At 44.5% G+C, this 14637-nt stretch overlaps 1 protein-coding gene across 6 annotated transcripts in view; it reads left to right on the top strand.

Moving 5' to 3' along the window:
* The window catches only part of robo1 (roundabout, axon guidance receptor, homolog 1 (Drosophila)), a 206046-nt gene that overhangs the window by 93987 nt on the left and 97422 nt on the right, over positions 1-14637 (top strand). For all 6 annotated transcript variants that reach the window (XM_069534290.1, XM_069534293.1, XM_069534288.1 and 3 more), the window contains one exon: positions 7752-8078. In XM_069534290.1, coding sequence (XP_069390391.1) covers positions 7752-8078 — 327 coding nt within the window. The remainder of the gene's footprint in view (positions 1-7751; positions 8079-14637) is intronic.

Here is a 14637-nt window from a genome sequence, read left to right as displayed (position 1 = left end):
TGTGGCTGGGCCGTGCCAGATGAGTGTGCTTCTCCTTCCTCCTCCTCCTCCTCACCGCCCCGCAGCCAGCTCCCCTCCCAGCCCTCCCTCAACTCCGTGTCACCTCTCACAGTCCCCTCATGGCCGGAAAGAGAGAAACTGCTTCCAGTCCATAGAGTGACCTTGGGAGGAGCGGACTGCAGCACCTTATTGTTACTGACACAAAACTGAGCAGACAGCAGATTTGGAATTAAATTAATCATCATTTACATTAACCCTACAGTGCTGATGGTGCAATTTTGAATGATATAGTCTTTGAAATAGAGCTGCAACCATTGTGTTCTCCTAAAAAGCCACTTTCAACCATATATTTGTTTTTCAAAATACTGAACAAATTGCTTTTCTGAAATACAATTTATTAATCTCCTGAGGATTTCACGTCTTGGTAGAAGTCAGCAGTGAGACTCTTGCCGTCCCCTGTTGGGAAATAAATGTACCAGCCTATTCAATTACCCCTGCTTCTCCTATGCTGCCATTGTGAGCTGCTTTGATGTATCACTGAGATTGCGCTGGTCAAACCTCATTAAAAACTGGCAATGCCGGAAAACAAAAACTAGAAGTAATTGCCCACTCGTGCTCCCCCGTGCTTCCTTTTGACGCATGCAGAAGCCTCCTATTAGCGGGTCTGAGCGTGGCATCTGGGCTCCATTTTAATTACAGCTCTTTTCCCTGCTTCTCTGCTCTGCTGAATCAATGGCATCCTTGACACTGATGTTCGAGTTCTTTCAGGAGAAGTATGTGATGGGTAGTCTCCTTGCAGGTCATTGCAGAGAATTCTCAGGGTCAGCTCGAGGAGTTTGCTAGTCTGATGGAAGTTGCACACACATTGTGGATAGCCGGATAGAAAAATACTAGACTGACTGGCACACACACATAACAGACTCTCTGGTTGCATCCATACTGCTCTGTTCAGTCCATCTGCCGGGTCTCCAGAGCCAATTTGATGGGCAGCTTCCTAACAAGCATTCCAGTCTTTTCCACTACAGATTTCCTCCCTGTGTCAGTGAATAAAAAGCATAGAAGCTGCATTTATCCTGCAGGAATGAATTCTGCCCTTGTGGCCTTCTGCAGTTTGACAGCTTTTTTTTCGTGTCTAATGACACTCACTGGAGGAGCCACAATTGTGTCCCCTGGGTTTCTGATGAAAAATCATTATTGTATAGTATGTTTCCCTTATTTATGTCTTTTCGCAGTCATTCCACATTGCTATGTTACTAAGCGTATATGTCAAATTATTGTGGATATTCTATTTGTGGGAGCATGGCTTAGTAGTTCCTGTTCAAGAGTTTTTGAGGACTGATGAAACAAAGATCTCCTTCTTGTCTTCAGCTGACTTATGAGGTGTTTCACGAGCATCAACACTCCTTTATCATACACGCAGTCAAGTCTGGTGTCTCTTCCAAATGTGTCAGGCCGGTTTGGGAAAAGCCTGAAGCAGAAGTGGAAATACTGCTCCTATTGTCTTCGCTCCAGATGGGGGCCCCAGAGCAGGATGGGCCCCAGCCTCCCAAAGGAGCATTCTGCTGCGCTGTCTCACTCTCAGCCTGGTCTGCATTGCCAGGGGAGAGCAAGGGATGTGTTTCCCAGCTGACACAACCAGGGGCTGGTGCTCCAGGTCTTTAAACCTCTGTTCAGGTCTTCGTCCTGATGAGCAATCGTGATTATGCCAGAGCCCTGGAGCTTGTGTTGATAAACTGTGGCCCTGAGCAACGGAAGGAGAGTCGCTTGTTTATGATATCATCAGTGGATTTCTCACCTCTTAACTGTACGTGACAAATGAGCAACAGGGCAAACAGTGATAATGAAGCTGATAAAGTTTATTCGTTTATGTCGAAGAAATCATTGGCCCGACTTTCCACCATTGGTATGTTACCTGCTTGAAATAAAATCTATTATCAGAACATTGTGTGAAGCACCTTGCAGGGACACCACAGTCGGCAGCCTGGTAATCTGTCTTCTTATTAGTTCCTTATCTTCGCTCAATGTCGTAACCTTAATAATAACAAAGGAGCCTTGTGTCATGTTTTCATAACAGTCTGCAGAGGCCATATATCACTCAGATATCAATAGCAGTGTTGTAATCCTCTGTAGACAGTTTCTATAACAACAAATACAGATAAACAGTAAAATAGTGTAGTGCTGGGTTGCTGTGATGTGTGTAAACTTGGAGGTAGTGTGTTACGGGTTTACTTTGATGGGAAAAATAATCACAAATTTGGACAGTGGTCCTATTTTTTCGGAAACTTGATATATGGTCTCAAGCGCTGCTGAAGTATAAGTGATGTAACCTTACCTCGTTCTGTTTGGTAAACGGAGACAAAGATTTGAGGAAAGAAAGACGCCATATAGAAATCTATCATCCCCCTCAGTCACCCCACCTCTGGCCCCCACACACACTCACACACAGGGCTCTAATCCTGCCTCTTAGGAGAGTAAGTGATAGCCTTGTGTAACATTAAAACAGGTCTGATCTGATGCAACTGGCAAAGTCATTCATGTGACGCATTCCAAGGTTGGGATCCTGATTTTGAAACGGTAAAAGATCCGGTTTCACTTTCCCGTTAATGTCATCTGATCAGCAGGAGTATAGTGCTTTGCCTATTCTCTCCGTTTCCCTCCCCTTGTTTCCACCTCTTATCTCTGCCCTCGCTCTCTGTTATCTTCCCTAACTCCTCAGAAAAGGGTGCCTTTTCCTTCTGCTCTCATTTATCGGCCAGGCCTGTCCCGGGCAGGCGTGGCTCCGTGACACGCCCACTGCTCTTATCTCTGCCATAAATCCCTCTTAAGAGCCCTAATCACAGATTAATGGGGCTGTAGATAGGGAGTGCCCTACTGTGCTTAGCCTCTCTTATCACAGATCCATATTCTATATCTGTGCCATTGCTCAGCTGGTCAACTGATACGGGGTGTGATGATATGGCCTCCCGCAACACCTCTCAATTTCAACATCTGTCTTCATGATATTCTGCGACCTTGAAATATCTCTGTGGGGAAAATTAAACTTCACCTCTATATCGCTCATACAATGACAAGCAATCCTGGTCTGGGATCATATGTTGGATGGCAAGAATAGATCTAAATGATGTCCTTTTATCATTCACTGAAGTGGACACATTATCCCGTCTCCCTACCTCAGAGGACCACACTGACAACAGATCTAAACTGCCTCGCTGTCCCCCTCCCCTGTGATTTCTCCGGGGTGAAGGGCAGGTGCTTGGCTCCCTTCCTCTCCTTCACACTCTGCCAAGAAGGGAGCCACAGGAAAAAAAGTTGTCAGAGACACAGGCACATTTACTCGTAAAGTCACTGAACCTGGAGTCATTACTGCAGCGAGGTGATTGTTTGTTTTTCCGGCCTCTCTGCTCCACTCCATCTTTACGTCAGTCCTTCATATACGGACAAATTGAAGACTAGTGATTTGTAATTAAGATGCCGTACAAATGATGTTGCCTGTGGGGGTACATGAGCCTGGCTCTGACAGCACTGACCCTGTCTGGCTTTTCCTTGTCCTGAGGCTGCTCAGACTCTAGTTTGTAGTTCCAGGTTCCTCTTCTATCCCTTCAGTCGGAGTAGTTGGATCGATCGCTGCCTCTGAGCCTCCGTGTTGCTATGAGCTTAGTAGCACCACAAAGCTGTAGACTCGTCGACGTTATTGCATTTTCTTACAGTTCACATCTTTGCTATTCATGACAGTAAATGTTCTCAATGAAATTCTGCTTCTGCTAACGTAGTTTTTTATATAATTACACACCGCAGTATCACACCCATTATAGTGATAGTGTTGCTATATCCAGAGTATCTTGCTCTGTGGATCATGTTTGTGATGATATACAGTATTTGCATGATGAGTCGATCGGAGATCAGATTGAAGGATGCTCATCTCGTAGAATATAGATTCACAACTCATGTTGCAGAGGGTGAAATTCAAGTTTAGCCCTTAGACACAGATGAGTCGATATGAAGCTGGTACTCATAATGTTAATTTACGATGTATGCCCAATGATATAAAGGCCAGCAGATTGACCTTGGCTTCTCGAGAGCCATAATACATCTCATAATTTTGCCTTATCTATCAGTGAATGGAGGGGGGAAGGGTCTGGTTTGCAGAAGGGGAAAATACCCCAGAGGTCTTCCTGAATCGTGTGGTGTACAGAGAGGGTGTGAGTACATGGGTCAGTGTCTGGGTCTGGACCCCTGTGGTGGCTATATGGGTGGGTCTGAGGCTTTTCAATCCAGTGTGCTTGTTGTTGCTATCAGGCCCTCGTGGTTTGTTGTTCATTATTGAGATTGGTTTTAGCAGTGAGAGAAAAGTCACAGAGAATTGTAGGTTTTTTTAATTACCTCCTCAGTGAGCAAAAGCTCCCTCAAGCATAGTTTAACTTTGTGTATGTGTGCGTGCATGCTTCTCTGTATGTGTGTGTGTGTGTGTGTGTGTGTGTGTGTGTGTGTGTGAGAGTGAGTGAGTGATTAAACGAGAAAAAAAAAGAAACACAGAATGCTCATGCAAGTGTGAGGGTTAAGGGAGAAGGAGAATCTTGCCTCAGGCACCAATCGATCAGATCCTTGCAGTAGAAGTCCCAGCTTCCCTTTGGTGAGGCTGTGTATTGCATTAGCTCATCTCGCATTCTCTGTCTGGAAGCAAAGAAGGGGGGAAGAGGGGGATAGAAAATAGGAGAGAGGGTTGTTGAAAGCGGCGGAGGAGAAGGAAGGGCAGTGCTTTGAAATGAAGGGAACGTTAGACGGCTCGAAGCGAGAAAGAGATGCTGAACAGCTGGGCTCAGTAGCAGAGGCTGCACTCTGCTCTTCTCCTGTGTCTGTCTCAGATTTGGTCTCGGACGCGTTGTTGTAGCAAAGGAGTGGAGTTAGCTCGTTTAAAAGCGTGCACCTGTAGGGGGTGGGGGGTGTGGGGGGGCTGATTGTGCAATGACAGAATAATCCCTTACACCGCCTGTGTCTTTTTCCCCTGGCGGGAGGTAATGGGGCTGAAGTAAGTAGGGTCACTCGCAGTGTCAGATGGGATCAGTGTGGCAGAGCACACACACAAACATGCATGCACACACAATGAATTCAATCAGGGACAAAGAAAGTGTAATAGCATTATGTAACTGATACTCACAGACTCACTGCCCAAAACACACTTGCAGGAGTCAGACACAAAGCATGTATTATTACACCTTAGATGAACTGCTGAATATTTGTCTACCAACTGTAACACAATACTGTAACTATACATCAGTCTGCATCTTAATCATGCAGATCCTGTGTAATCGTGTACACTAAGCAGCCACTGATCAAACACTGCACCGCCTGCTGCACAGCTCTCCTCACCGTGGGCCACATCTGAATAGTTAATGTCTCCCCCCATAAAACCCCAAACTTCAGACCACTTCAAATTAAAGAGGAACTATCTAAATCAGGAAGGGAATGGGCAGAGCAGATAGCGGTGCAGCTCTTCAAAGTCCTCTTTAATAAAACATATTAGTCTGCCTTGTCTGGTGGAGGCTGGTGGTGGTATAGGTGCAGTGTGGTGGTAATGGCCGGGTGTATGCTTGCATAGTGAGTAGTATAAGATCAGCTCCTGGCTGACCAAAGGGCCGCGTCTCGACAGCACAGTCAGTACGCTGAAAAGTGCAGGTTATAAATTGGAGTTAATTAGCCGAGTTGTGCTTCAGACAACTCCAATAGCCCGCATGTATTTTTAATAAACTGCCTCAGATATTAGACTTATTCATTCCTGCTAAAGGCTTGATGTGCCACTCGCTCTCTCTCGTCTGTTTCTCTCAGAAATGCTTTAATCTCTACAGATATGTTTTTCATACCCACAGATAATATCTATAAAATGACACAGAGGACAAAGACACTGTCATAATTACAGGGATTTCTCACCAAGACTTTATCTTATTTGTACTTTAGCTACTAAATTATGAAACATCTACTGATATGTAAAGAACGAGTACTATTGCTGTTTATTAGCTCATTGCCTTCATCAAGGAGGTTTTCAAGTCTGTTTGTTAGTTGGTTAACAGGATTACGCAAAAACTACAGAACTGATTCCCATTAGATCTTGTGGAGGGGTGGGGCATGACCCCAGAGAGAACCCATTACATTTTGTAACTGATCCGGATAAACATGCAGATCTGGGGGATGTTTTTTCCCTTTCTTTACCATGGAGAGATAGGGCGTAGGCCTTGGCATGACAGGCCTTGAATGCACACTCCGAGCGCCCTTTTAGTTTTTTATTGCTATCATTGCAGCCATAAACAACCACTGCCATTTGTGACCAATAGTTTTAGAAAATACATATGCAGCATGAGACATCCCAAGAGGAGCCTACATTTAGTCTAAAGGGACAGCCTAGTGTTTGTGTAAGATTTGTGTGAAAAAACATGTGGAGAAGTTTATTCCTGACAAAATAATGTTCCCAAAACCTGCACAGCCTCTGCTCGTCTTAAACTATGAATGACCCATGATCATGATGTCCTTGATTGGGAAACTAGATTAATTATATTCCACTGAGCACACTACACATGTGTGTTGAGGTTATTAATCTTTCCACAGAGCTGTCACTAATTATGCTGACTTGACCTGAAATATGTGGTGACCACAGGAAGGTGCCTCCTCAGCACCAGATTTCTGGGGTAATAGAGGATGGGTAGAGGGCACAGAAATGAGGCAGCGGTGCAAGTTCACTGAATGCTGGGTAAATTAATTGCAGGCCTGTGCCTCCAATTAGACCCGACTCTCTTTAATTGGTGCTGAATGAGCTCCAAAGGCTCTGAGATACGGCAAGGAGGAAATAATTCATTCTCTCTTCTCGCTTTCTTTCTCTCTCTCTCTCTCTCTCACACACACACACACACCCCCCTCTTTCTCTCTCTGTTGTGTGTATAGGCACACAATGCATTCACAACCAAGTCCCACCCTTCAGGAATTAACAACAGGAAGCTAATTTGCATGTAAAGCAGGTTTGATAGCCACAGCTGACTAGTCAGAGCAATATTAATGACCTGAGATAGCACAGGGGTATTAACCCCCTTGCTGCTGCTGTTTTCCTTCAACAATGTAATCTTGCTCCTGCTTTTTATTGCTAAGCTATGCAGTGCACCTACATCATATCTTTTATCTTGTAATTTCCTTCTACCTTTAAGGTGTGTCATACTCCTGTTTGCTGTTGCCTTCTTTTCTCTTCTTTTTTGCTCTTTGAAGTGAACAATGACAGAGTCGCGTAGCTGCAGCACTGCTCAGCTTTACTAAAGGAGCTGTTTCTGTAATTAAAGGGTGACTCCACACACAGAATGGTAGTTTATTTGTTCTGTTCTCACTACTTTACTACTTATCAGCATTACCTGTTATTGTGCCTAAAAGACTATGTTCCACTACTTTCAAATAGTATTTTCTACATATACCCTTGTATCAGTATATTCATATATAAATAGTGCATGACTCCTCCTAACATGCTACATAGTGTGGGCATTGAGTTGATTGAGAACATGAACAAAATATAGGTGGAAGTGAATGGAGGCTCAATAACTACAGCTGCAACACAACTACAGTATATCCCCATCTAGCAGAAAGGTTTATGTGAGGTATTTCAAAGATGGCCCTGTGTCCTGTATCTTATTGAAACTGTTAAATAAGGATTCCTATTCAAATCTATTTAAACTGTGTAAATTCTTGCTTTCAAACTTTCATCTTTGTCATTTTCTACTCAGGATCTCGTCTGCGCCAAGAGGACACCCCACCCCGGATTGTGGAGCACCCCTCTGACCTGATTGTTTCCAAAGGGGAGCCTGCCACTCTCAACTGTAAGGCAGAGGGTCGACCAACCCCAACAGTGGAGTGGTACAAGGATGGAGAGCGGGTGGAAACGGACAGGGACAACGTCCGTTCTCAGCGCATGCTGCTGCCCAGTGGCTCCCTCTTCTTCTTACGCATTGTCCACGGACGGAGGAGCAAACCGGATGAAGGCTCCTATGTCTGTGTTGCCCGCAACTACCTGGGAGAAGCAGTGAGCCACAATGCCTCACTGGAAGTAGCCAGTAAGTGCAGCATGTTTTTCTATTTCTTCCTTGGCCTCTAGCGTGGGTGTGAATTTTATAGTTTGGGTTTAGATGCAGCTGAATAGCAGGCTCCTGTTTCTTCCACAGTTTCTGTAGTCAATGTGTTCATTGAGTTGGATAATCTCTCAGGAGATGGGCAGGATGTGTTTGGCCCAGCGGGCTTTGCAAGCCTGCAGAGCCTTGGGGGAGAAGTGGCCTGATCATTCCAGGGTGAGTGCTCCTCTAAAGGGCCCTTGGTAGGTGGTCAGGAGCCACAATAAGAACAAAGCCCTTTATGTTTTGGCTCAGCCTCTGCTATTTGTCAGAGAGGTAGATATAAATAAAAGTTGTTTTACAGAATGAAATGCGGTTAATGCATTTGTGTTAAGTCATTGTTTTTGTCACCTTTAATCAGAAATGTGTTTTATCATCAGCTACACTTGTGCAATGACAGGCCAGCTTTGATTTGAAATGGATTTAAACATTCCTGGGGTCAACATGCAGGTTTGGAGACATATTAGTGAGGAGAGTAATTGGCATCAACAGGATGTAATGTAGGAAGAGTAAATAATCCTCTTTTTTGTAAGTGGTGACCTGTGTTGACAAATTTGTTCCCATGATTCTTTAAGGGTGGCTTTCATTGGTGAGGTCAGCTCTTCAGATATATTATCTCTTTGCTCTCTTGACTGGCTGAGAGTGGAGGCTGAGGAGGAAAGCTCAGATATCAACCGCTCCTCCAGCATGCCCAGAGGCTGTCACCAAGCCGCTCACTGTGATCTAATCAAGATGGGGAAAGAAACAACGGTGTGTCTGTGTGTGTGTGTATGTGTGTGTAACGGAATGACATGACTGGGTGTTGCATGGGCTGCTAGTGTGGTGAGTGTAATGGTTTTTTGTATGAGGTGTTAGTCAGATAGAGCATGGCAGCCTGCTGTGTATTTTGAATTTTAGATGTAGTGGGACCTCTGGAGTTTACAGATGAGACTGTTCTTGTGCAAATGGTTTAGGCCATAATTTCCCTCCTCTATGTCAGCTCAGTGAAATGTAAAGTGTGAAGCATCAGATCAGAGACCTTTAGAGGCCTCCTGATCATAGACTGGGCTTATCATAAGAGCAGATGAGTGGAATAAATGAAAAAAGAGGTGCAAAGCACTGGTCAAATAAGAGAAGAAATATTGTGTTTAGCATGTGTTCTCCACAGGTCAAAGTGCAAAAAATGTTTTCCCCCAGTAGATGAAATACCATGTTTATTTCAGAGGTGGATTTTTCAAGAAGAAAAACAAGACACTTGGCGGGACATGTGAGGACCAGAGTACACAGCGCCATTGGCTCAGTCTCAAATTTGGGCTGCTTATTCTGTATAAGGTTCAAACAGACCCATAATGACAAGCCACTGTGCTCCAGCCCTCTCTCTCCTTCTCGCTTAGTTGGTGTCTCTCACTCCCCTCTCTGCAACTCATGCTTAACTACGTATAATTATGTTGTCGGAGCAACCGGGACGGAACCCTGCCGAAGAAAAGATGCCTATAGAAGAAAAAAAAAAGCAAAACCCCAGAAACGCTGAGATTTCTTCTCAAGGCAGAGTGAAGGAACAGCTCGCCATAAATCTGACTCATGAGGGTATATGAGAAAGTGCTCTGTATTCCTTGTTGTCATTAAAGATGCTCGTCATGCCAATACTGTTCTGTGCTGAACATTGTAGACAGTGTGTTTTACTTGGTGTCAGAGTGAGTTGAGGGCACCGCTAAGCTTTTAATTTCCAATGAAACTCCAAAGCAGGAAGTTGCGGTTTCAATCGTGTTTACTTTGTCAAGCTCTCACCGCTAACGTTTTCACTTTAAAAGCTAAAAACACAGCTTTTTGGAAACGCTAATCTAAAAGCCTGGCTTCAACAGTTTCCCTGGCTCACCCGTGATTGTTAACATAATCCAAGTTTCAACAAGTCCTGTTTTGCCAGGCTAGGAGCACTAACCCAGTTTGTTTGGTTTATCATTAACCACATGTACAGTGCAGCCCACAATCTCTATATCTCAGCCTCTTAACCCAAAGCCTAAACTAATGCACTTACCATGAATCATGTTTGCCTTGTGTTTTAAATGAGCTGAAGCTAGGATCATTATCCTTCTATTCATGTTTTCTTTTTCTCTTCAAATAATGACATTTTGTGCAAAATGACAATCTGATAAGGAACTAATGGCCACATTGACCTGTATTCCATGAGTATTTAAAACATGTTTCTATGACTTCTCTGACAGTAATAGGAAAAAATAGAAAATGTGTTTGTGACAGAAAACTGTTAAAAGATTGACAAAGGAAAAATAATGAACCGCACATTTTAAATCCTCCCAAGCTTTCTCAAAAGCATGACATAATTAAAAAAAATCTTTGGACGCTGTCCTCATAAATGGGCCCACTCTTATTAAGCATTCACTGTACACTACAATGTGTGTGCAGTATTCTCTGTGACAGGTCAGAGGAGTTTTATCCATTGCTCTGTATGAGGCCCCGAGAGGCTCTATGAATAGCTTGTTTCCCTTTTCCTGGATGCGGAGATAGTAAAGTGAGGTAATGGACGGCACACTGCTCCACTCGAGGAAGGCGATAACCTCAGGGCCTGCTGTCTAGTGGCCTGGCCCACTGCACGGTGCTGACCACACTGCGCTGGCTGCAGGCCTTGTGTACACATGCAGACTCTGCTCTCCAGAGGCAGGGTTGAATTTTTTGTACAGCGACCAACAACAGAAGCAAAGAGACATTGACTCGAATCTGGCCCAGTGCTTTTATCACTATTCTGCCAAGTTTATCTCTGACTCTCATTGATCTCGATGCTTCCGTGAAATCTCTGTCAGCATGAGCAGCCAGCTGGCTTCACTGACTCTGATTAGTGGGGGAAGGTCGGGGGGTGTCGGATGTGTTGAAGCAGGCAGGGTTCATTCTGACAGATTTGGGGCCATTCCTAGGGGTCATCTGCCGAGCGGAGGACAGTTGGCTGGCATGCGCCACTCGAATGGCACCACCTCCAGCGCCACCTCCCGCTGATCCGGGGTCCGCCTGTCTCTCTTGCAGGAAATCCCTTGTACTACATCTGTTGGCTCTCAAAGAATTGCGATCTTTATGTTGTCCTCTGCAGTTCAACTCCTCCCAACAGAACCCCTCCTCTTGACACAAACCATCTGAATTTACTCGATCTCACATTTCTCTCTTCCCTGCACTCACCCATCTCTCCTCCCGACTCTTCATTATTCTCCACTACTATCTACAAGAACAAGCCCTGCACCTGAACTAGGCTTTTCCACTTCCTGGTGGCAGAGTACATATTTATTTGTCAGGATGTTTGCCTTTCATTTAATTACTACAAGAGTGACAATACAGTGCAGACCCTCTCTGATTTTGAATTCCCAGATTCCCAGCCCAGTCCATCTATTTATTTTTGCGTGTTGTGTAGACGGCATTTAACCTCCTTTCACACTTTGGCAAATAATTAGAAGTTTCAAACTTAAATTGAAACAATGAGGTGAAGTAAGAGGAAGTGAGGTGAAGGAAAAGAAACAGCAGAGAATGAGAGAGCAGGCTGGGAAATGTTTTAAATAAAAATCAGGACAGCTAAAGCCCGGGCAGAATCGGCAGTGAGAGGAGAGCGCTGGCAAGCTGCCAGAGGACTTGAGGCCGAGTGTGTTCCTGCACTGTGGCAGTTATTTGTCTCAGGGAGGTTCAGAGCAAATTGATGAAAACGGCACAGCCAGGGTCTGCCTCATGAGTCAACATGCAGCCGAGACGTGGGCTCCACACCACAGACCCTTTTTGGCCTCCGCTCTAATTTGTTTTATGTTGGAATGCAGACCCCTTCCACAATCTCAAGGCCCAGTGGTGTGTGTGTGTGAAAACTGTGCATTATAATAGAGTGTAAAAAGTTTTACATGCATGCTGTTGGCTTTAAAATAAATCCCTGAGTATTTAATAAATTATGTTTTGGTTTTAGTTGATCTTTTTCTGAATATATAGTTGATGGGTGTGTGCTGCTGCTCGAGGCTATTTTAGTCCAATGCTGTTAATCTCGAAATTATAGTACATGGGAAACAACTGGCTTCTGTCTAATTACAGTCCCCATCAGCACATAACCGTTAGCTAGACTATGTGAAACCCTGCTGAGATGATATGTTCATGCATATCAACTCGTCTTCTATCAATCCATATATGTAGAAAACAGTTTTTAACATGCATGCTGCGTGTGCTCCGTTTGACCTAGCATATTTACCACTACAGGGTATTTCCATAAATCAATGCAATACATAATTAATACGTAATTAAACCCGGAGCATCTATTTGCTGCTGGTCAATCCTTAAATGTCATTTGAGGAGAATCATTTCTGCTACGCTGCAAGATGGACACGAGTTGTGACTCTCATGGCACGATCTGCTTGTTAGTGTGCTGGTAACATACCTCCAAACTTTGACTTCCGTCACTAAACATAACATACTACACAACTTGGCATATATCGGCTGATATATCTCGCCTTAAATGCACTTGTCACTCCTACTGTGGCAGCAGCCTGGAGTAAAGTGAAGGAGGATGCCCATGTCTCTTTCAGTCATGTAAGAATCTGTCAAATGTCATGGTGAATTCAGGATTTTCTGAACATGGAATTCACAAACACACAAGCATGACCTCACCGAAACATCGCCCTCCCCCACCAAAACTAATACTGCTGGCTAGATGCGAGGCCAAGTGGTGAAAATGCTCAGCAAGGGAAAGAGCGGTGCAGCAGTGGATAAGAGCCAGAGTGGAGAAGCAGGGCAGCTTTACAACAGAGTTTTAGGTGCTTTGAGCTGTTTTACAGCAAACACTGGCAGCATGCCTGAAGAGAACACAAATCCTGCAGAGGGAGAGAAAGTAGCATGAATGGATTTGGTTTGTATAAGACTGTAGGTAGAACGAGATTGGGTGAGGCAGGACTTCCTGTGTTTGTGTCTGTGTTTGATTCCATCAATCTGTCAACATGTGTACTCTGGTGCAGTGAACAATGTCTAGCAGTGAGTTGTGTGACGGCGTCGGCACATGAGCTAAAGAGGCAGGTGTAAAGACATGGGTAAAAGAGCCTGCCCAAAGTCCCATCCATCATTCCATGCTCCCCCGTCTCTGACAGCCCACTGTGCCAGGAAAGACATGAGACATTCCCCCCTAAAGTACACCTGAACATTTTTCCTCCAAGAGTAAGCAAAAGAACAAATGACAACAAAGCTTGACACCGTTACAATTTTCATGTAATTTCCACTCTGTATCTTTAACATTTGTATTATCAGTTTATCACCAGTGGAATTTACTGTGGGAGGAAATTGCACCATAAAACAATAAACAGACCTTGGGTAAATAAGGTACCTTTTTTAAAGGCAACTTAAAATACCTTTCAGCAAGTGACACTTGAGTAAGTCTCTGTAGTGTGATAAATATTTCCCTCTTTGATCTCTCTCTCTCTGTATAAAAATAGAGGATGAAATGCATTAGATGTGCTAAACACAGCTGTTTCTCACTGACTTGTTTCCCCCCCACTCAGATCTCGTCTCTGTGCATTTATGTAGGAAATGTCTCTGTTAACACGGCCGGGGATGCTGACTTATGGAGTCCACTTTAAGCACTTTCTTCTGTTTCTGCTGAGGTTTTTTTGGAGTCCGTCCATTTACACACGATGACATTTTCCAGATATCTCGGGAACGTCTTTGAAAAAGAAGTGCCACTGCACAGCCTACTTTCTGGGTGTCTGGGCACTTCCCCCCAAAACATGTGCATCAGAGCTTTTCTCTCTCCCACACCATCACCCCAGCAACTGCTTATTCATCTCTGTGTAATCCTTGGGTCTGGCTACGGTGCAGCACACATGGGAGGGATGGGCGCTGGGTCCCAGGATAGTGAAGTATGATATTAACATTATGAAGTGGTTGTCTAGAGTAGATAAGATACAGTATGTGAGCTCTTGAGTTCCAGTCCTCTACAGCCACTCTGGAGGACCACTGATAGCAGAGTACCCTTACTTCCTCTCCTTAAAAAACACCCCTGTTGTCTGTGTGTGTGCATGTTAGTTCATTTTTATGTGTGTCCTTTATCAATTTCTTTCCATATTTGTTTGAGGTGTGTGTTTGGCCCTGATCCACGTGTGATAAATGCTCTTGGTGGTAAGCTGTGTGTCAGTGCTTGTGAGAACCAGATGAATGTATGCGGCTGACTCTAATCTCCACTTCTTCTGCGGAGACCTGGGTATTACTCTTGTTGGGAGGTGTAATCTCCTCTTGGTCTGGAGCCTCTCCCGTGGCTAGAGAGGCTGTGTGTTTACGTGTCTGCGAGGGCTGTGTGTGCGTATGTGCCTGCATTCTGGTGTCTGGTCATATGACGAGGCGTTCTGCCCTGCGGACATGCTCTGGTTATTAAACCTGGGTTAAGCCTTACTTGAAACCTTCTATCATGCTCCTCGATCCGAGACGATGGAGTTAGGGAGGATTAAGGGGTTTGGAGACTGGAACTTCAGGGATTTTCAGCCAACATTTTGGCAAAGTTAGAAAAATGTGC

This window comes from Paralichthys olivaceus, chromosome 11 (genome assembly GCF_024713975.1).
Source record: "Paralichthys olivaceus isolate ysfri-2021 chromosome 11, ASM2471397v2, whole genome shotgun sequence".
In the NCBI taxonomy this organism is placed as follows: domain Eukaryota; kingdom Metazoa; phylum Chordata; class Actinopteri; order Pleuronectiformes; family Paralichthyidae; genus Paralichthys; species Paralichthys olivaceus.
The sequence above is the reverse complement of the archived record's forward strand: the minus strand, read 5'-3'. Positions and strand labels throughout refer to the sequence as shown.